General features: G+C 42.1%; 1 protein-coding gene across 1 annotated transcript in view; it reads left to right on the forward strand.

Moving 5' to 3' along the window:
• Nucleotides 1-962: 962 nt before the first annotated feature.
• Nucleotides 963-24064, forward strand: part of LOC104539372 (trans-2,3-enoyl-CoA reductase-like) — a gene marked incomplete at its 3' end in the record, with an annotated part of 26649 nt that continues 3547 nt past the window's right edge. Inside the window, exons 1-2 of the mRNA XM_010182875.1 lie at nt 963-1196; nt 11511-11562. Of these exons, the coding sequence (XP_010181177.1) occupies nt 963-1196; nt 11511-11562 (286 nt within the window). The remainder of the gene's footprint in view (nt 1197-11510; nt 11563-24064) is intronic.

Consider the following 24064-nt stretch of genomic DNA (forward strand, 5'->3'; position numbering starts at 1 on the left):
GCCTCCACTGGAAACAGCTGCTGCAGAGACCTGAGGTGCCCGTCCAACTCTGTAATCCTGGGCAGCCCTGGGAGATTTAGGGAGAAATCTCAGGATGGAAGAGGGCTGCTGGTTCTATTAAATCATATTAAAAAGTCATACAGAGAAAAAGGACCTTTAAACAAGGCATGGGGAAGCCCTTTTAGAGAAAATTTGTTGTTTTAAGTAATCCTTACTTTTACCATTAAGGCTACTTTTGTTTTGCTGCAGACTTTCATTCTGAAAATGAATTGTCAAGAAAGAATGAAAAAATGGTGAAATGATGCAAACCCTGAATTAGTGCCTGTGTGGTTGTAATTTCCTTTAAACTTCAGTTGAGCTGCAAGGAAACCTCTACCACATTAAATAAGAGAGTGCACAATGCTAAATACAAGCGGGTACAAGATCCTCTCTGTATTTGCAAGCAACTCCTAAATTTCTTGGCATTTTCGTAGTAAGTATTTCTGGAATAGATGACATCTGGAATAATCTTTTAGATACATATTAAGGGTGCATAAACCAGACATAATATGTTATACATGTACATGGACCTAGACACATGCGTAGATGTGGACACTTTTAAACATCTAAGTGGAATTTTCTGTATTAATTCCCCATTCCTTTGAGGCTCTGGAATTTCAGAACCCGACTTCCTCTAAAAGGGAACCTCTAGATGTGTTGTTTCAAATGCTGGCTTAAATGAAAATATATATTAAAAAAGCAGCAGCAGCAGCACAGCACATCGCAATAGCAGGTTAAATATAGATGCGGATTACAGAGCCATTGTTTTCACTCCTGCTAAATAAGACAGCGCTCTTAAAATGGATCACCACTTGACCTTTCGTGTCCCGCCAGCCTGTGGTTGTATTTAACTGATGCAGGCAGCAAACCTCGTCCCCTGGAACCGTCCCCTGCGATGACGATCGCTGCCGCCGGGTCACGCCATGCACAGGAGGCAGAAACCCGGCGCTCCAGAGCGCCTCAGGGACCCCGCGTTGCGTGGAGCAGCTCCCTCTGTGTCCCACAGCGACTCGCGCTCCTTTTTCAACTTCTCTCAGCTGGTGCTCTCCGCCGGCCAGTTCAAAGCGCCGCCAGCGCTCAAACACTCAAAGATCACTTACTTTGAGGTGGAGATTCTCGATGTGCAGAGCAAGAAGCAGATCTGCATTGTGGACAAGGTGAGTGAGGTGCTCCAGCACACTGGGGATGTGCCTGGTTCACACGGCGCCACTTCCGTCTGTCTCTGTAACAGAAATACTTTAATTCTTTTCTCTGGGAGATACCCAGAACTTCCCATTAGTCATCATCCCTGCCTGTTTCTCTCCAGGTTTTTGATAAATAAGCCAACACTGGTTTCTTTTAGACCTCCTGGCTGCTTTGTAGACACAAAATACATCCCCAGGATGTCTCTTGACACTTAGGTGACAGTGGTTGTTTCCCAGCAGGACACTTAAATCTCTGCTTTGAAATGGATGTTCAATTTTAATGCTTCTGTAAAGCTCAGCATCCTTGCAATGCTCCGGATTCCTGTTGGCATCCAAATGTACTGAACTGTGCTCTACTTATCATTGGGCAGAAACCTGACAATTATTTAGATTTTTATTTTTAAACAGAGGGTCTTAGCTATGAGAAGTGTTTTAAAAAACGTGAATCAAAAAATACAAACTACAGTCAAATGGCATAAGTAGGATGAGAGCACTGGGGAGGAAGGAAGTTTACAACACAAACAACAGCTGAAAAAACACTTCATAAATATTTTCATCACAGTTTTTGTGATTCGGTGTCCCTCAGCAGAAGCGTTCGTCTCTTCCCTGCCATGAAAATGGGAATCTGCGTCTGCAGGAACTTTCTGTAACAGAGTTTTGAGACTTACTGTATTGGTACAAGAAAAAAAATAGAATTATAAAATCCCTTATACTCCCTGGCAACAGCTGGAACCGGGGGATAAGTTGGCTTCAAATGTTTAATTTAATGCCTTTGAAATACGCAGGGTGGAATACTACCAGATTTCTAGCGTTCCTGATTGTTTAAAGGGTGTTTTTGCATTTTACATGCCTAGCTAAAGGTAAATGTCTCACTTATTCATTCTTAATGCAGCACAATATTTTTTGAGAGTTTTTTTTTAAACCTAGCCTAGGAGAAACAAATACAAAATGCCCAAACAAATGTGATGACTACAAATACCAGTTCTAATTATGGTGTTTGCATTACTTAATTTATGGAGTGATATTTAAGCAGTTATTGTAAAAGGTTATCTAAATAATATATTGAGTAAGGTTTCGATCCGAAAAAAGACTGAGTCTGTTTCTTATCTTAAGCTTTCCTATAGTGTCATTAAAAGAAATGCATTAACAGAATTAGACCAAAAGCCTTAGTCAGGAATCCTTCTGTGGTGCACAGAACTGCAGTCTGCTGGGACGATAGCAGGCCTGTGTTTTAATCTGATTTTGGATAAGCGTGAACATTTTCTACCCCTTCCCCAAACCATGGACTCTGTAGCAGTGGAATGAGAGTTACGAGTGATGAATGCAAAGTACTTTCTATACAGAGGTAAAATACAGTCAGGAGCAACTGCAAACTCAAAGGGTCTGCTCAGGAATCTGTCTTCAATTGCCATGGCCATGGCCACCCACATGGACATTTTTTAATTTCTTTTTCTTTAAATTTTGGCACAGTACACAGGGATTGGTGTGAGTATAGTGCAAGGCTGAGATTTCCAGGACTGCCTAAAGCGTTTGGATTTTGGATGCACATTCCCCTGGCTGGCTGAGTCGCTTCATTTGCTGTGATAATCCCGTCCTGAGGCAGCCCTGAAAGTACAGGAGTTGAGTTTCCTGCTCTGTAAACACTTGTTAGTGCTAGGGAACTTCATTTCAGGGGGTTATTGGGGCAAATGAGAGACCATTTTACTGGATTACGCATAATCTGCTTAATTAAATATAACTTTGATACAGACCCAATGTGACGCTGCTAATGCCTGTTTTCTCTTTGTAAGGTAATTATGATTTCCAAGGGTTGCGTATAATTATTACTTGTCAGGATTTATAGTAGGGGAGAATAGGAAGTCTAGATTTGAAAATACATATATTTACAGCCCTACTGCCTATTGTTAGTAGTTCAGAATACTGTGATTTAGCAAACACATTTTTAATAATCTCAGATCAATAAATGTAAAGGAAAATCTGTATCATAATGGCAGAGAGAAAGCCCTTTTCTTTCTCCACCTCATGGGAACTCGGGCAGAGTGACTGAATGATTAATGCTATGTGGTTAAATACCAGTCAGTGCGTCCAGAGTGTTAATTTCTATGACACTCTTGCATATGAATCCTATTCAGATTAATGGGAGCTCCAAAGTCTGCAAAGCCATGATACATCCCAATAGTTTGGGAATTTCAAAGGAAAAGAGGTCTTGTGCTCAATGCCATGTTGGAGATTTAGGAGAGGTGGGATCTCGAGCAATCAATTGACATTGGCAGGCTTTGGATTGGGCACAACTAACTGAATTAATTCTGTAAAATTAAAATAACGTTACCTCCTTTGGCTTCCTTACCCATCTTGCACTTTGGGGAAGGATCAGTCACTTCATATATATTATTAAGTGAGCTGAGTGCTTGCTATAAGGTCCTGATCGTCTTTAAGATTGGCTTAAAGGAAAAGAATAAATACATATTTGCCTGGTTTTTAAGGCCATGAGATACATTCGTATCGCACTGCAGGCTTTTCCACAGTCAGGAAAGGCAGAAAAAAATATATATTGAAAGAAAGTGATAGAAGAGGCAAACCCCAGAGATTTTGTTCCAGACATCCACTGCAGGAGCTGCCTCCTGAAGAAAAAGACCTAAGCTTGCAAAACCTGAGGTAAATTCACAAGAGTCAGCAACACCGGCTGTTCGCTTTGTACGTGTGCACTGTGAACACAGAATATTACATTAAAATATAATTTATTTGATATCATCAACCTGCTCTGGGGACTTTCTCTGCTATGGATATGACATTATACAAGTGGTTTGTGTACACAAGCTTTTCCACTGAGTTACTTAAAGAATTTAAAAGAGAAATAATAACAGCGTGAGATATTTTCCCCAGATTTGCTCTTGGTACAGAAATTAATTCTGAGGTGGGATGTCACGGAGAAGAGATTTCAGCTTTTGGACATGGGGAGAGAGGGGACGAAACACAAACCTGTCTCAAGAATTTTTCCCAGTTACTCTATAAAACGTCCCCAAACTATTTCCAGCGATTTACAGACAAAAAAGGCTACCTCAGCAGTGGGAAAAAGGCTTTGAAAAGGAGTTGGTAGGGCAAGTAAATTTAAACCCAGCTACAGCCTTGTCCATCTGTCCTGAACAGCAGTAAATAAGTGCTCAGAGGAGGTACCCAGGGTCTGCACTCAGTGTCTGCGCTCTGACGCGATGGCCACGTTTTACTTCCAAACACCCATAGGAAACAACAGAACGTGCCAAATTCCTCGAACCTTAACAATGAAAGAAAAGAATCCTTTCTGTATTTTCCAACAAATACAAATTTTTCAGCATAAGCCACAACTTATGAAAGATACGCAGCTACTCAAAACCCCGTTTACTTGCACATTATTCCAAAAGCCTGGTGCAGGTTAGTTTTAAACTTATTGCTGCACAGTTATTTGATTTATAAATGCTGTTAAGGCAACTCACAGCCGTTTCTGTTATAGCATTCGTGGTTTCATATTTTTTTCTTCAAATTAACTTGTAGTAAAATGTATTTTCCTACAAACGCAGTGCAACGTAATTAATTTTGCATGAGTTGCTTTTAAGGCAGAAAAGTGTTACACAATATAGTTCGTGCAGAATAAATCACCTCTGGGGGAACCAGCACAGAAAGCTTTTTCCCATCAGAAGCCTCAGAGCTCGGTAGTTTTGTGCTTCACAGTTTTGCTCGCTAAGCTACAAGCAGAGGTGCAAGCTCAGGTTTTGGCTGCCCCACAGTTATGGTCCTCTCCAAAAAACGAGGGGGTGCAGGACAGAGCCTCTTCTCCTGCAGCCAGTGCCTTCTCTGTCCAAAATCTCCAGTCTGCTCCCTAGGTATCTGATTACTTTATACATTTCAAGCACAATGCTGTCACCTCTTGCAGTTTTATAACTCACATATTTTGTGTTCCCTTTTTAAAAAATTATAATTATCTATCTACATCACCACCTTTTGGGCTCCTGAGCCACCCAACTGTCATTATTTAGTTCTGGAAGTAGACTTCACCTTCCTATTCTGACCCCTGGCCACTCAGAAAACTGAAGCCAAATAAAAACAGCACATCATTTATTTCTGTTTTTCTGTCCTGTGGTTCATAAGTTCACGAGCCAGTCTGCAGACTTTGGAAAGCTCAGTTACTGATAGTTACATGTTTGTGGTTAATGACAGACACTGTAGGAACATGTAACTATATATTTTTGAGTAGATAAGAGATAAATTAGGGCTCATTCTGATTACTCTGAAGGCGTTCACAAGCATTTTTGTTGGTAAAGTAGTAGCAGTATCCCTGTATCTGCACTCTGTGGCTTAACAATAAAGTGGATTTCACAGAATCACAGAATATCAGGAGTTGGAAGGGACCTTGAGAGATCATCCAGTCCAACCACTGCCAGAGCAGCATCACCTAGACCAGATCACACAGGATTTACACTGGAATGTATCACATCCATGCGGAAACTGTGTCTCCAGCATCAGAAATATCTTATTCTTGCCTGTGATTGCAGCTCTGTCACAGAAAGGGAGCAGCCAAAAAAGAGTCGTCACCAGCTCCGTTTTGTGCGGTCATCTCTAGCAAATAAAAATATCTTGGAAATAACATAAAAATAACACCACGACTTGGAGATTTGGCATAGCGCATTCATTTGGGTGAGCAAATACAATCCCTGCTAGGAGGCCCTGCAAGAAAATACACTATAATATACATTATAGAGTCTATGTGTTTTCTTGCCCGTAAGAATTGAATCTTATGCCTACCATCAGTGCTGGAGGTGATGACGGTAGTATTTTTTTCCTCAGTTATTAGTTACACTTGGTAAAGTAGGTAAACATATTCAGATTCTATTGACGCAATGTGTTACACTCATTTCTTCCTGCTCTGCTACAAATTCACATCACTTTACTGTCAGCATAGCTACAGATAGTTTCAGATGAAGAGGCAGGGGATGTATTAATTTCTGCTTGCTCTCTGCTGTTACCATTCTTGTTTCAACATGGCTTTTATAACAGAATACCCCGAGAAATGGCCTTTGATTTATCTAGAAGAAAGGGAGCAGGGAGGGGAGAAGCTGTTAACTTCAGGGCATTTAGCATTTGTAAAGGGATGCTTTAAAGAATTACAGAAGCCACTACAGAAGACTAATGCTTCAACTGAGATTAATTTTCAAAGCTTAGAAGTGCCTTTAAATGACAGGTTTTATACATCTCTTATTTTAGATAGAAAAGGCTAAGCCTGGGGAGAAGAAAGGAAGAGTGAAATATAAAAAATGATCCAAAAAAATTAAAGCTTGATTCAAAGTTTGGTGAAAACAAGAGAATCCTTGAGACACAAGTGGTGCTCCAGCACTTCATGAACATAAACCGTTCTGGTAACAGCCAGCTATGCCACCATTTGGCGTGAATATCGCCACAAATGTACCTGCAGAGACAGTGTGAAAACGTCCCTTTTCCCAACAAAGTGATGACATTTTGCCCCAGCTGCACATTTGCCTTCTTGCACCAAAGATCATTCAGGGATTATTGCAAATTATGAATGTACAGGAGCAGTATAAGGCCACCGGGAGCTGTAGGTGCTTTATTAGTCTAATGGTTAATCAGCACAACCCATGATGGCAATTTAGGTGTATAATGGCATCTCATCTAGGCCTTATTGTAGCATTAGAGTGCTCCTGCCCATGATTTATTGGTTCATCAGAACAGGCTTCGGGTTCTTTCCAAAATCGTAGTCCTGTGATTCTTCACAAAACACCTGAGCAATGTAATAACAGATCTATAAATACCTAACATTATATATTAATGCTGTCACTCCAACATATCTGCCTATGTTGAAACAATTTGTTTCGCAATAGAGAAGTGCATTTACTTGAATATTATTTCCCATTGGCTTCTTTTCCATGGCTTGCGAGCCATGTGTTATATTATTTTACGCTACCGTGATTGATGTGTCATAAAATAATGCAAAAGTAATGAAAGTGCCATACCGATGAGAAATAGAAAGAAATGAAAAAATATCACAATCAAATGAATTTTCAGTGTGTTCCTGAAAGGGGATTTTTTTTAAAAAAAGCATTTTCTATTTCATTTTTACAATTCGAAGTCAATACAAATTTACACGTCCAGAGTTGTGCCAGAACAATTCCCATTCCCTTGGTGACAGGGGCTTCCTGCTTGTTCTGCCGCTGAGCTCTTGGGGTGGCACAGCAACCTCACTCACTTCTCTTTAATAAATGGTTCGAAGGGGCGGAGGGACACCAATTCCAGTCAGATCTGCTCAGCCACAGGCAAATGTGGTGAACTCTCTAAGCTGAAGGATGGCCTGCACATTGTCTATCTGCTATCAGAGAGCGTTCCCTTTACTTCCACTGCCGTCTTTTAGGGAGGAAAAGCTCATTCAGGTCTCTGACGGTTTTCCAGGACAGTTCTTGTGCAGGGAAGGTGATATTTTAGATAAGTACCCAACCTGCAGTAGAAAAGCAATATAACATCTTCAGGGCTAAAACCATCCTTGTGAACATCTCCGGTTTCTGGAAAGGCTGGCTTGAGATCAGAGCTAGTTCTGTAGTAGACAGTTTCCACTGCAATCTACTGAGTGAAACACTGAATTCCATATAAAGCCTTAGCGTAGCTGCTGATAACACTTGTCTGTAAGTAGGTACTTTTATGTCCTTTCCATGGTGGCTCATTTATTTCTCTCTCTTTGGACGTGATCATGAGCTGGTTGACCAGGAGCGTAGTGTGGGATAAAGTAAAACAGTATCCATTTTTAATACCATCTTTGAAAAATAACAATATGTTATCAAATCTGGAAGCCAAATTCACAAAACACAGAGCTCAACCAGGACAGGTGTTTTCCTGATTAACTTCCTGTGAAATGCTGCTGATTTCTAATACTACAGCGTGCTCCCCAAGCAAGGACAGGGTGCGAAAGCAGGAACGATCACGTATTTGTTGAGTGCTGAATTTGAAAGTTACCCGCCTTTCCCGTTAGCTGCTGATCTGTTTTGGGGTCAAACCCTAATAAGCCTTTTGTAACAAATGAACCCTGGCGGCAGACGGGGCCGTCTGTGGTTTACAGAGTAGCTGGAGTGGCAGCATTCCTGGATTTCTGCAGCTGTGGAAAGTGGGAGACTCTGCAGTGCAGTGGTACTGACACGTCCCAAAGAAACAGCCAAAGGGAAGCGTTGAATGAGACATCACCTATTTGCTAAAATTCTATCATTCAAATTCACATTGCTATTCTGCTAACCTCTAACCCCTAAAATAATTCTTTACTGCAAGAACTGCGTGGTGCAATTACATACAGATCACCCGAATTGTTATATTTCCTTGACTTAGAAATGTGAAAGGGGGATGAAAGTGGATAACTATCTGATTAGCTTGCACTCACAAAAGGCAGCATTAAGTTCACATAATATCTTCCACTTAGGGCTCTTCCTTGAGTCATAACTGAAGTTACTAATATGGTATTTTAAATCTGGAAAAGAAAGGGGATGCTTTGTGCATTGCTGCATAAAGGAAGAGTAGAGCTGGAATGGGTGACCCATAAGGTCCTTTCCATTCTTGAATTCCTAAAAAAATGGTAAGTTGCCTTGAATGGAAAAATAAAAGTATTCTTGCTATGAAGGTACAGGAAGAATAGGATTTGAGGTTTTAAAACCAAACTTTTCTGAATAAAAAGTGTAATGAATGCAACCCACACCTGTAAAATACACATTTTTTGTAGCATCTTTTTGTGAAGAAAAAGTAGCCTTGAACCTTACACATGGTAGTAAATTACCAGAAAGTTACCTATACTTAAAATCTGGTGCTAGCCCACAGGTGAAGAGGTTGGAGAGGAAGCTGGCTTGCCCGTCAGACATAGGTGATATGTGCCAAGTACGAGATGTTTTTGCAGTGAAATCCATCTTACCTTTAAATAAACCAAGGGTCGTCTTTCACTCTGTTTTCCCTCTGTGTATCTGAAAAGTGCTGAAATAGAGGAAAAGGAAGGTTATAACGCTCTCAGAAATAATTTAAAAGAATAAAAGGAGAGTAAGACTAATAATTACAGCGAAATGTTCCAGGATGTTTTATTCACTTAGCACAAAGGGTAATAAGAGCAGATGCTGTTCCAGTCCTTACAATTCTTTAGCTCGTATCGATGTACAATGAAAAGAACAAAAGATAATTAATGGCCTACAAAGAGGACACTCGTAGTAGTAAGCTGATGCCTTAGCATCCATCTTCACATTGATCAATATTGGAATCTATAACTTCACCAGTTGTTTTACGAGGCCTTTAAAAGAAGGGACACAGAATTATCAAGATCATAAAAAACCGTATTTCATTCTTTTGTGGCTATGGCCTCATTATTCTGCCTGGGAAAGGGCACTGCGATTCCTCTGTGCCATAGCCCGTTCTGAAGAGGAAGGTATTTGTGTTATTTTTCAGCTGCTGTGGTTTGTCTCAAGCAGAAGGGCCCTTCCCTAGGCCAGCTGGCCCACACAAAAAAATGTCCTCCTGCCCTCTTGGCCGGATGCTCCGGGCCATGCAGAGCTGCCAGGCTGCGACAAACCAACCCAGTACACGCTCTGCCTGGGCATGATCTGAACCAGCTCTGCTCCAGAGCAGCCTGGGTGTCCTCCAGCAGTGCTCTGCCTCTCTCACAGGTGTCCTATGGAGCACAGTTTTTCCCCAGCTGCAGTGATGTGGTTCAAGCACCAGCTTTGGATGTTGGGTGGGTAGAGTGTGATGGTTCACATCACATGGATAAGGTCACTGGTTCCTCCGCTGCACACAGGTCCTAGCAGGCACTGTGTAACTTTTAAATAGCTAAAGCATATGAATGGTTCTATAGGTAGACCAAAACCACAAGCTTAGACTTATTTCTTGATAGCTGGAGTTAGGTGATATGAATCCTATGGCTGACATAGCAGGATTCGGAGTGCAGGAAGCACTCAGGATGAAAAATGGGAGAGGGATGTGAAGGTATTGTTGCTAAGAAGGGCAAGACTGGAAATTTTGCACCGGTTCAAAGCAGTGCTGCCCTGAGGGTGATGCATACTCATCTGGTGCAGGAGACGGAAACAGTGGGCTCTGCTTTGAGCCAGCTCTGCTGTGTGTGTGCTCAGCTTGAGTGTCTCAGCTCCCCTTGACTTATTCCAGAGCATGGGTTGGCCTTGGCTGCTATTTCCCAGAACCTGGCATGGTGAGATGCTGATCTCAGGCCCTGCAGTAATGTGGCTTTACTGCATTTACAAAAGCCAGAGGAAGCTCCATCACATCAGAAGAGACCAGTCTCTTCCTTGAATTGGCTCTGAAAACCTGCACACCTGCCCTGCACTAGGACACACGACAGATTTTGGTCTGCAGTCTTGTGTGCCGTGGTTGTTGCCAGCTGACAGCACTTGCATCCATATCTGACAGATTCTGGGCTCCAGACGTCACAGGTGTGAGATCAGGAGGTGTGAGAAGGCAATTTCAGATATTTTTAGATGTTTTGAAAACATACAAAAATCCTATCTCCTCTACTCAACTCCACAGCGGTCATACACATTACACAAAAAGGCACATGTAGATGATGGGAGATGTGCTGTTCTGTGATATTAAATCAGTGTCAAAGGGATGGTTGTGCTAAGACCAGACCCTTACCTCTTGCCACCTCCACCTCAAGCTCAACAAACACTTCCTGAGGTGCTCCTTTTCCTTGGAAATGCAAGGTTCTTCTAAGTCTTTTGCTCAAGTAAATCCTGTGTTTCTCAGATTCTTTGCACAAAGTGTGTTCAGAAATCAATGTACATAATAAAATAGAGCCTGAAAGGCCTCCAGGCTGCCATCTAACACTGTCATGCCTGCGTTGCTTCAGCACACATGAACAACAGCACGCAAAAGCAAACACATTTCATACAGAAAGGACAGAACCTGTCCCCTCAAGGAAGACTCCTTCAAACCATTAAGATCCAGGCCCCAGCACACTTGAACCTAACTTTTAAAGCTAACTCCTCAAATTGTGCTATTTGTTTGGTTTTGAGGGCAATTACTGCCTCAGGCAGGGATAGCAGCTTTCCCTCTTGACCCTTGGGATTATGCCCTTCCACTGACCAAGCAGAGGTGGTGCAGGTAACATGTAAATCAAATGTGGACAATCCTCAATAACAGATCAACATGTGAGAGCCAATTTGCTTTGCTATTGCCTAAGGGACTTGCCAAAAAATTTGAATCATTTCTTCATAGAGGAGGTGAGAAGAAAACAGAAAAATTAATCTACGTGCATTTTGTTTTCTTTTCCAGGTATCTCCATCATCTACCCTTCTTGATGTGAAACACAAATTTCACAAAGCATGTAAGTACTACGGCGAGCAGGCTGGAGGCACGGTCAGAGGCCTTTCAGCTCGGAGAAACCGTCCTATTTATTTTTCATGAGATCTCACACGAAAGCCAAGAGTGGCCTGACAGCCCTGGTGCTAAATTACAGCAGTGTTTGGACTAAGGTTGTACTGTAGTCATCGCAGATGTGAGAGGCTGGGAGGAGAGGACTGCATAATTTATCACTGCCAACCCATCCTCTTTTTATCATTGCAGTTCTCTTTTTAGCATTACATTTAATGTTTCTATCCTGTTTTGAACATTACACTGCCAATTCAAGACCACAACTGCATTTGCCCTCCCAATACTATATTAGATAAGCTTTGATAACATTAGACTGCTTCAAACGGACCATAAACAGACCAGGGAGCTGGGTGGAAAGCTGGGAGAAAGAGCAATGAACATAACCAAGCACCAAAGGTTGGTGGTATTTACCTTTATCCACTGAATTACTGGGTCAGGGGCCAAATAGGCCTGAAAACTACAAGATGTATATGTGTGTGTAGTGTGCCTTCAGTTCTGAAACACTAAAATACTGTGGTGTCTGTGTTTGTAGAGGTTCTGACTGTGCCACACTTGCTTTTACACTGAGAAATGTTTCTCCCACTCCTGCCTGTGGAAGTAAGGTGCTACTTGTGATGAGGACCAGTAACCTCGAGTGTCATCTTCGTTTGAGATGTGCAGGTCTATGCAAAGTATTTAGTTGAGTACAAAAAGCATGCAACAAGAACTGAGGTCTGGAAGTGAAGGCCAGAGAAACTCAAATTAGGAATGAGGTATTTGGTTCCAAGAGGAAGGATGGTTTACTGCCAGAGTGAGCATCTTACACCATGGGCTTTCATTATTCTTACAGAAAAGGGTGTATTCAACCTAGGGCTGGATGCCTCTTGCAGGGCGAAATAAAAAAAGCATTGGTCAGACAGTGAGTTCAGAGTAGGGTAGGTAGAAGAAATACCATGCTTCTCCATCCTTAGCATTTTATAAAACACGGAAGTTGAAGGCTTCTGTGGTTGTGCAAAGGTTCAGTTGATGAAGCAAATGGCTGCTGACCTGACAGCTCCCAAACTCCTTTTTTTCACTCCCTGTAAGGGCTTGTGAAATGCAGAATGGTAAAAGTTGAACAACTCCACAGCTGAATATAGAAAGACTTGAGTGCATAAGATTTAGTATTTTAATAAGAGTATGGCCTCCCCTCAGTTTGGGAAATGTAGTGCATTTCTGCCCAGACTCTCTTAAATCAATTGAAACTGGATTTATATTGATGCAGCTTTAATCAGCTGAAGATCACTGGCACAGAGGTTTATGCCAATTTAACTATAATGAAGTTTTAAATGGATTTGGGCTAAAATGGTGCAAGCCTGTGTACAAGCCATTTTCATGGCGCTGGTTTTCATACTCAGAGGTACCTTACTACTCCTCCAGTACACGCAGTGGTGCAAGAGGAGCTGAGTATAAAGGAAACCAGAGAGCAATACAAAGAAGTGTGGACCGAATCGTGACAGTTCAGAGCTTTACAGCACAGGAAAGGGCTGGTGTTTGCCTTCAGTACTTTTTCATTCTCATTTTCTTAGCTCAGCTCCCCCTGTTTCTGGAGTGTGCCCCATGAGTGTCCTCCGTCCTTTCTTCCCTTTCCACCCATTGCTCTGATCTCTCTTTCCCAGTCCAGCCTGGATGTTGTTGCCTCGTGAGGTTCCTCCCTCCTCCTCCCTTCCCATTTCCAAAGAGCAAACCTTCCCTTTTCTTCTCTTCATACGGTTTTGGGGATGACAGCTTACAGAACACAGTTGTTTTAGGCAAGAGCTGAGCAGGGCCTGAAGCTGATCTGTGGATGCCTTTGGTTCGTGTGCTATTTCATGTTCATGCATTCATTTCTGTCATTATATGTGTGCCAGGCTCATGTGTTCCCCTGTAATCTTGAGCTAAAACACCCTCCTACACACACCCCCTTACAGCCGCTCTGTCTTCATGCATCCTGCTTTGATCACCCATGCAATTAAGCTTTCTCCTTGGCTGGTATCTTGTCAGCCCTTCAGGGAGAGGAGTCCCCGTGCAGTAATTTCACAAGCATCATCCCTGTCACCTGATGGGCTTTCAAGAAAGGAGGAAAAAGACTGAATTATGAACTGCAGCACAGGAGCCTGTTAATCTCTGAAATAAAAGAAATGGGATGCGAGTGACACGTAACATGTTACTGCTCAGTAGTTTCTAAGTCAGTCAAGCATTAGTTTGGGTCCGTGATTATAGAAAAGGCAGAATATGGATGTGGTACAACCAGGGCCAGCACAGAGCCACGGTTTCCCTGTTCAGCCTTCAGCTTTGCAGGGATTTCTGTAGCAGATGTTCTATCCGGGCTGTCACACTTAATAGCAAACATCACACCTGCCCACCGCGAACCCGTCTAATCCTTTTTAAACCTGTGGATAGTCTTGACCTCAGCAAAACCCTCTGGGAAGGAGTTCCTTAAACTTAAGTATGTTGTGGAAAAATTACATCTTTGGTGGCATCATACAAATGTTTACACCAGTTCTGCTTGATGTTTCCTGCCTAAAATTGGGTGGCAGCTGAGTGCCTGTGTGTTAATGTCCACCACGCTGTGCTATCTAAGGTAAGGTCAAAGAAACCTCAACGAAATTGGTGCTGTTTAGGTAACTTTACTACTATTTTCCTCATACCTGTGGCTAGCTGGTGGGGGTGAAACCAAGCCAAAAACTGTACAAGAAGGAAGCCTCTTGTCCCACTTTCTCAGTTGCTTACAATGAGTTAGGTACCTGATATTTTTGTTATCTGTAAGGATGATGTTTTCAGTGGGGAAAGAAATACTTTGGAGACTAAACTTTGCAAGCTCTTGTCCTTGGCAATAACTCTTCACCTTTAATTTATTTTTATCTTTGCCAAATGTATTGGACTGGTGGGGGAGGAAATCTCACAGACAGAAAATGAAAATGCTAATTCAGGTATTACATAAGTAAAATAAAATACCTCTAGAACAGGTAATATAGTGGAGCCAGTGATCATTAAATATTTTCAAGGTTACTGCACAAGAGTTGCTTAAAAACTGTTGAAAGTAGAGGAGGAACAGAAAGGGTAGGGGAGGAATAAGATCTCAGCTCCAAAATTGCAGCCCCCCTCCATCTAAGCTAACAGATGTTACATAGGGTATTGAAAATAAGCAATATCAATGAAAGTATATCATTAAGAAAGAAATTGTCAGTAGATGGCACTCAAGAATAAACAGCATCATTTCTGGACACTGAATCTTTACAAGTCTGCTGTACCATCTTACAACTGCTTCTTGCAGGGTTTTATACAGCGATCCTAAGAGCTCCGTTCCCTGGAAAACCAGGGATGTCAGACCAGATCCTTTCTGTTGCTCTCGTCCATAGAGAAGACAAGGAGAAAAAGTGCAATTCCTCCTCCATGTCTTCCATCTTCCCTTCTCAAAATGACCTGGGACCGCCTCCAGCTCCCTTCTCCCCCCGTCTGCCTGTCAGTGGTGCTCAGCTCAGGCAGTGCCCAGCAGCCGGAGCAGCATTTTAAACCCAACAGGTTCTTTTTCGCCCAAGACCCTGAAGCAGGGCTGCAATACACAGAGCAGCAGAAGCCAGGCTGGCCTGGTGAAGAGCAAGGAGGAGACTCTCTCATTGTGTAATCTCACAAGCCAAGGTAACTAAACACAAGGTAACTAAAACCAGTCCTTTAGCTGAGGAGATCCTCTTTCTTTTCTCCTTTCCAAACCGTTTGCTAAGGGTTTTCACACTCTGAATCTGAAACTTTCCATCTGAGAGCTAGCAGCATGATTACAAGAGCGATGGCTTAAGGAATAACTCCAGATTTTGCCAGGCCCGCCCTAAAACACAAGAGTTGGGGGCAGAGCGGCTGCTGGAAAGGACAACTGCTCGTACTGCACCACGTAATTCCCTTCTAGAGGACAGCTGTGACGTTAAACTGCGAGAGGTAGGAGAGGCTGCTGCGGGGATGAGTCATTAGAAGGAGCACCAGGGAGACTGGGGGCTGTAAGGCAGTGCCTTGCCTACTGGCTGCATGTAATCAGGACTGGCTGATAACACCGTCTTGCTGAGAACCTGCAGTTCCTCTGATTTTTTCACACTGTCTATTACAGCTGGAGTCTCAGGTTGAAGAAAGTTAATGAAATCTGTCAATTTTGATGCCTGGAGAGGCTCGTGTGCCTGATGAATACACCTGCTGGGGATGCAGAGAAGCTGAATTATGCTATTTATGGCTCTCCCAAACTGACTTCATAGTCTTGGCCTGTCACTCAAAAAGGAGCCCTTCATGTGTCTCACAGACCGAAGAGACCCAAATAAGTTATATCTAGGGCACAGAGCCTTCCAGAGGAATCTTTCTTCTGCCCTATATTAGGAGATGAGTCTTTGAAAAAGCCAACATTTTGGAAAGAGGGCCATGATCTTATAATGCCTTACGTCGGCTTCAGCCGGAAGGGGCCCCCCGGCAGAAAAGCAGCTGGCAAAAAAATGGTTTCTGACAAATCTCACTCTCTTTCCTCCCTGTTTTCATCCCAAGTAGTTCACGGCAGCCCACAGTCGCAGCTTGACTCCAGATATGAGTGGCTTTTCAAAGGGACAGGCGGTATCCTGCTGCGCAGGCTGGCTGACTGCAGAGCGCATTGGGTTGGCAGTCACATCCTGCTATTGTTTTCAATAAATTTCCCATCTCCGCATTCATAACAACTCCATTCAAAATTAACAATGAAGGCGAATCACCAGGGATGGGCAGTTATTGCAAATGGGCGCTAAGAAGTACAGTGATTTCATCTGGGTAAATTGATCATTCATCTGTGCTGACTTTGTAAATGAAAATGACTACATTAGGAGGAAGCATCATGAGAGATCATATTATATTTATAGAGATCATATTATATTTATAATTTTTTTCGGTTGTTTTAGTCACACAGCAGACAGCAAGAGAAGAGCAAGAATTTCTCTGTCCCTCAAATGACACCATTCCAAGCTCTTTGTACTTCTCTTTGCCTGTCAACGCAGCTCTGTTTACTGGGAACTCTTGGAATTTCTTGTTACTGCCACAGTGATGCTCGTATATACCTAAACTCTTTACTCTTTGCTTTGCAAGGCTAAACACAAAGTAAGCAGCCGCTCCTGCCGCTAAACTCAAACCAGTCACTGCCATCCTCCTCCCCAGCTCACAATCAGAGATCTGATCTTCCTCCCATCTCATTTGTGGCACATCTCTGCAAATCTCTCGGTACCAAACACAAGAGTCCATTTGGTACTGATTTGTGTACCTTGAACTTATGGCTTAGCTGCCAAAATAATTGAAGCACAGCTATGAGAGCTGGGAATACGGTCACTTCTTTGGTAACAGCCAGCTGGGAAATGAGAATGGCATCGCTGACCTGATACAGCTAAAAGAAAGAGGCCACCAGACTGAGTTAGCCTCATCATTTTCAAGTGACTAAAAAGTCACTTTACACTTACCCTATCAGTTATAAACAATCAGATATAGTTTTGTTTCTGAAATGAATATGTGGTTATAAAGAATATTTTCATTGGGTACTGAATTAAGAAACTGGTTGAGGTGTGGCTCACCTGGCTGGTTTAGAAACACTGCACTTAGTAACAGGGCCTTAAGCAAGACTTTCAGGGGCAGATCTTTAAAGCACTTTGGTGACAGCAGTAGAAGCTAGAGGCCAATGGGATTTTTGAGGTCTCCTCATTCACACTGAAATTAATGTGATGTTTAAGACTTAGGTCTTTAAGACCTGATTGAGAACCAGTGGGAGCCAAGCTATTGACTTGGGTGAGTTGTGTCCTAGACACTTTCTCCCTTTCGAGCTTCGTTTTCTCAGCTATAAAACAAGAATAATTAACCTGCCTTTCATCCACCTGGGGAACTTTTGTCTGCTTTGGCTGTGATCCCGTAAGAAACACTGGGGACAAAGAATGACTTAAATGTATGTCTAATGACCTATTGAACCGGAGGGAACAAGATGTCTGAAACACAAAAGCCAGGCTATCCATTAAATGCTTATAGAAATAAGATGACCTTCAGAAAAACCAGCAATATTTAAACCAGCAACAGAAAAAGTGAAGATCAACTCAAAAACTTTAATTTATCCTTTTTTGGTTGTTGTTGTTGGCAGCTGCTGCATCTGATGTTATTGCATTTCATTAGCAGGATTACAGATGTCATTTCAGATGAATAATATAATAAAAGAAGAGGCAGAGAATCCATTGAGATGTCCCTTCAAGCAGAACTGGCCCTCTCTGCTCTCTGGGATATTGTTCCCAGCTGAGGCTTACAGGGCTCCAACAATGCATCACAAATGACATCCTATGTAAACAACCGGAGAACAAATGTGAGATGCTATTTAAATGCCTCATTAAGAAAAGGAAATGTCATAGCTAGACTCTATGCTTTCCTTGCCTTTGCAGTAGATTTAATTGACAGATCTAGATGAGAAACAACGAAATTTGTTTATCAGAATTGCCTGTTATTACTTACAATATGTCTTGTATTGGTGCCTGTGGCTCGACTGAGAGAAGGACAGTGCGAGGCCCTGTAGAAGTAATCTAGTCCCTACAGAATACCTGATCTCAGGTAAAACAAAGAGCTGAAGCCTCCACTGAACTGGTAAGAGAAGACGCCAAAGCAGTTTTTGTTTTTAAACAGCTCCTACATCAGTTTAAACTCTGGTATTGCATTTTTGTCTGAAGAACAGGTAGGCTTTTAACTTGGGGTTCACCACCAGATTCACATGTGCTTGATGTTCACTCAAGGAGTTCAAGATACCAAAAGCATCAGTGGGTCTTCATGGTTGTGGAAAGGATCTCATGCCCATTAGTAAGGCAGATGGACATTTATTATAACAGAGTCAAGATAATTTCAGGCCTTTAAATGTGCTCTGTGTCTCCATCAGCTGTTTTCATAGGTGTCCCTGTACTTTTGGACACCAGAGTTGGGCAGAGGGCTTTACAGAAAGACCCAACAGTTTTTCTTACGAGGAGCTACATGGAATGGGGTCTGCATGAATGCCCCAGGGACTTCTTGTGAAAAAATGCCAACAGGCACTGGGTAAGAGAAGAGGAAATGAACCTCCCATGCCAGGATAGGAAGAACATACTTCCTTCTTGGAAATTGCTGGGAGAGCATGAGGGAAAACCAAGGCCCATGGTGTCCCCTCTCCTCTGACAGAGGAGAGTTCAGACTTACTTGCAGGTCTTCTCTGCTTCACCCTGTGATGGTGACTTGTTTGGTTGCCCATGTAGGTGCTCTCTCTGACACCCTCTCCTTTGCAGCGTGGTTATTTATTTATTTTCCTGTTTGGGCATGGAGGGAAAGGAAGCCCTAGGAGCCATCAAAACAAGGCATCTTTCAAGCAAAACTTTCTATTTGCCACTGTTTCAGGTTAATGAAAGCAATGCATCAAAGACAAGAAGCTGAACAAATTATTCACAATAATATAATGCAGTAGAGGGGGTTTTGCCTTTTCCTAAGCTGTCCCCAATTTCCAACGACACTGAATATACTGGAGATGATTTGCCAGTTTTTGAGGCTACCTGGTGTCTCATCTATTACCTTTCCTTTCTAATTATTTTTATCTTTTTTTTTTTTAACTTTTGAAAACAAGCAAACACATACACAAATACATGGGGCCTCTCAAAGTATGGAAGGCTTAGCAGGGTCCAGCTAGGAGCAGATGGGGACTTCTCTGGATTATGCTCATCTTTAAGAGCGTGATCCAGTTTTTCCTGAACACAAAGAGCAGCGGTTGCTGTGTTCCCACATAGAAAGCTGACAAAGCATTATTTAATTTGACCATTGCCAAGGGCTGTCCTAATTTACACTGAGATGGCTGCATGGCAGCACTTCTGTTAAAAAAAAATCTCCAATTCCTAAAAAATGGCACCGTTCTTGAGGTTTTAGAGATTTTCAGTGCACACTTACATTTTGACTGGCTTTCCGGGTAATATGGCTCATACTTTTGATTTCCCATCATAATGAATATAGGAGGCACCATGTTTTCCAGTCAAGATTTCCACCTCAGAAAGCGAAGTCATGCCTAGCATCAGGTTAAAGAGGCTGGATGGTCTCCTTAAGACGGACAGACTTCATTTCATAACCTGCCAACCAGAAGTTTCCAAAACTTCAGACAAAGAAAGGAAAGTTTATGGCCTAAATTATTTCATAAATGTTGTTAGAAGGAAAATCTGGAGGTAGAAAGAAGAAAGGGAACCATTCACGGTAAATCAGAGGCTGAGAAGGGACCAGTAAGCCAGTCACCGAACACAAAACTAGCCTTTTTCCTGGGTTAGAGATACAAAACCTCACTTTCTCCATAAAAAACTGAATTCTGAAACAAAAGCTGTGCTTCAAAAGCATCAAAAATATTTTTGAAAACTTTCAGCTAATTCTGCCTGCAATGAGGAAGGTCGGCTCAAAAGATTATCACTGAATGGCACAGAAATAGAGCAAAGAGGGGGTGACGCCAGTGGTGCATTCGCTTTGAACAACCTATATTGCTCTGGCTTAAATACATCATAATGGGAAGGCAATATTTTTATTTATATTCTGCTATTGGAGCACAAGTTAAAGGTTCAAAACCAGACCAGATGAATTGTGGCTGTAGCATCTACAGAGGAAAATCAGCAGAGATGCTCAATGCTGCCTTCTCCTCATGGAGAAACTACAATTTACCCCTCCTACTAATGGGGATTCATCTTCCGTGGGGTGAATTTACCAATGAATTTATGAGAATTTAACTGGCACCAAGGAATAAATCATGTCAGTTCAGATGGGTTCAGATAATTGGTGATGGCATTGGTGCGGCCATTAGATTAACAAATAAAAAAGTGCCGCTATTAGGGATAAAGGTGGGAATGCATCCTGATGAGGCTGGAGACAGCTCTGTCACCTGGACAGTCAAATATTGAAAGAAAATGCTACTTCATTAGTATATTTTATTAGGTAATTGGCTAAGGAATGCTTCTAAAGAGGCATAGCTAGAGCCTGGGGTAGGGCTCTCCTCCAGATTTGAGCCATTGCTGCCGTATCAGCAACAGAGATCATATTTAGGAAGAGGACCCTGCTCCAGCTCTCACATCCCCTGATACCTCAGCAGTTATTTGTTACCCTTCCCAAACTTGTAGAGGCAGGAGAATCAAAGATAATGGCCAGAGCACACATCCTCAATCAGCAGAAATTACAACATCACTCTTCTCGTTGGGGTTGGCATTTCAGAGCCAGAACACAACTCATCCGCAGACACCAAGCAAACTCGGTGCTATTTTAGCGCATGGATCACAGGACGCGGGGGTCTCTGCTCAAAAGGACCTGGCCCTCACCCCCTCACGCTGATTAGGGGCTGTCCCTGATGGGAACATGGCTTCAAGCTCCAAAATTGTCAGGGTATCTGTTTTCTTGTTGCTCTGTCTTCTGCTCTGTGGTTATTAATGAAATCTAAGGTGAGCCTCATCCCCTTTCTCATGCCCACGCACGTTAATTTAAATGCAAATCTGCACAGAAAGATCAAAATTAATTACACTTTCTGCAGCAGGCTCCATGGAAAATTGAAATACACAGAGCTGGCTTTTCTTTTTCATTTTCTCCTTTTTTTAGAAGTGGAAAAGAGCAACAGTGTAGCAAAAATATTAAAATACGCATCTGAATGATGCATACTCCCTTGCTCTTAGTTTCTGATACTTTTTACTTTCTTGAATTTCCACAGTTGCTCTCAGTGTCAAGCTGTTGGAGAAGGAAAATGGAAAGCTTAATCTGCTAGTGACACAAATTGACCACAACAACAAATAATATTCTGTTTACCACTAATAATCTATCTTCATTAAGGAAGACTGTGCTGACTCTTCAGAAACGTGTCCATTACTGCCCGATCAGAATATAGCTGAAGGCTGAGATTTTTTCCAGGGCAAGAAAAGCAAAGACGAGGAATTAATGTTCTGTTTCTCAACGAGTTCAGGCATTTATACTATAATAAATGTTTATATAATTTATATAGAATATTTAAATAATTTATATTTATTTGTATATTGTAAAGACTGGAAGGGAGAAGTGGATGCTTATGGTCACATGGCTCCTTTTTCAAATTCCACGTGCTATGGAGAAAGTGGTTATTTGTGTCCCCATAGCAACACTAGAGGTGAAGGCGCCTTTGTACAACGCATGGCCAGAGATCTTCCCTGGAAACCTTAGAAATTAAACCAAGGAGAGAAAATGCGTGGAGAAAAAAAGCTGACAAAGAAAAGGGATTTATCCCTGGGTACAGAGCCATTAAAACTGAGTCCATTTCAGTGCCTTGCTGAGATTTTACTGAACAGGACCCAATTCCCATAAAAACACGGATCAAGTCCAAGACCTCGCTCCTGCTCCTTAAGTATTCTGACACACCACAGCAAAGGTCCCTCTACAATGAAAATCACAGCCTAGATGAACCATCCCAGATGCAGGAAATGCCTTCCCAAGGCTGTCAGTTATTACAGTGAAGGCAAGCACAGCAACAGCTTCAGATGCTTCGCCTCTTGGTCTTGCGGCCAAGTGGTTTCTTAGCTATGATTTGCTTACTGCATTGTGCTCACAAATCACTCAATGTTAGCACAAAATATCCCGCAGCCTTTTCTTCCAAATGAAAGCAATGGCTTCGAGCCCTTTCAGCTGAGTTTGCAAGGGTTTGCAAACCTTGGACCAGCAAAGGCTGCGACCGTCAGCGCAGCGATGTCCTCATCTTGTCCTGGTTTCCCAGAGACACGTCTGCTGCGACTGAGAGGAACAACACCACAACCACTGCGGTTTCAGCTCATGAACATGCAACAAATGTTTTTGCTCAGCATTTACTTGTCAAGGAAAAGCCTTGGCAAGTTTTCAGCTATTGGCTGTGTCAGTATGTCTGTCCGCCTCTGTATACACAAGAACACCTTCCCCACACATAGTAACACGCAGTGGTCCCCAGAATTCCCCTTTTCTGCAATTTTAAACACCATGCTGCTGCTGATTGATTATAGTAATTTTGTTGTTCCTATCACCCTATTCATATCACAGCAGGTATTGCTTGTAATTATTAAGCCTATTTGTTACTGGAGATGCATGGGTGGTGAAATACAATGAGAAGCAAACAAGTTAACTCGTAATAAAATTAGCTGTTTGTGGAAAGTCAGTCTGCTAATTCCCTCCAAGCTGTGTCCAGCAGCCCTGTTTTGTGCTTCTTAGACTCCTCATGGCATAGGTTTCGCAGGGCTGCCTTCTGAATTTCCCAGCAAGAGAGGTCTTCATCATGCTATACCTTTGCTCTCATATAGGTTCAGTGTAATTCATAAATACTTTGTGAAAAATGGGCATTTGATTGTGTAATTTACTACAGAACAGGCAGCGCACTTAGGATTTTTTATGGAAGGCTCTTTATGAAGCTTAATAAAAATCAGGCTGACCCCTTCAATCTGAGAACTATTGGAAAAGTACCAAGTAATGAGGTTTCTTAGTGGTTAAAGTTTCAAAACCTCTTGCAATATTGAAGTGGTGGAGAGCACATTAAGGTCAATTTGAATCACTTGGATGAAGAGTACCCTTGGATGCTTTTAAAACTGCATATGGGCTTTTGAAACCGTCCTCAGCTCCTAATGATTGTCAGCAGATTCACTTCCTGAAATTCTGCTGTAAAAGCAGTGGAAAAACCCTGTATGAGCAATGGGACCAGTAGAACTTGGGGTTTGGTGCATTTTTGCATGGTGGTATTGGCTATGGGGCACAATACTGAGGCTGTCATTTTAGCAACTGTTTGGATGATGGTTTAATAGCGCTACATCTCCTTTTCATGCCCAGTATTATCAGGTGGTGTCATTAGTTGGATACGGTCAAATTAAAGGTAGCGATCAGATTTTATATATCCTGTCAGTTTGCTTATGCTTTAATTTTTGTTTTAAATACTGGCAGGTACCATGAATAACCCATCCAAAATTAAATATTAAGTATAATTTAATTAAGTGTGTCTATATATATATAATTTCATTCAATCTAGCTGTTCAAACACTCTGCAAAGAAAGGAACCAAAGCGGTTCTACACAGATGTTAGAAATCTAAGAAATGTTATGGTGGAACCACAATATTGGCTGAATATCAGAGGATATAATATTGGCTAAACAGACCTGTGGTTTGACCCATGATGGCCATTCTTATTTTCTGCTCAGCCTGTGCCTGCTTTTTTGAGTCAAAACTGGTCTGGGATATAAGCAGCCTGAAATGTTAGTTATTTGTACAGCTTTGTTCCAAGTGTGAAGTGCATAAACCAAAACCCTGCATGAGGGAGCTGAACAGCCCTGCTGAGAACAAGGAATATTCAGGGAATATGACCTACCAGGTACCATGGGGCTGAGCTCTGATGCACTGTTACAGTGTCAGAAATATTATAATAATAATAATAACAACGATAATAATAATGACAACAACAACAACAATAATAACAATACAACAGCAGG

This window comes from Mesitornis unicolor, unplaced genomic scaffold (assembly GCF_000695765.1).
Source record: "Mesitornis unicolor isolate BGI_N332 unplaced genomic scaffold, ASM69576v1 scaffold20404, whole genome shotgun sequence".
Taxonomy (NCBI): domain Eukaryota; kingdom Metazoa; phylum Chordata; class Aves; order Mesitornithiformes; family Mesitornithidae; genus Mesitornis; species Mesitornis unicolor.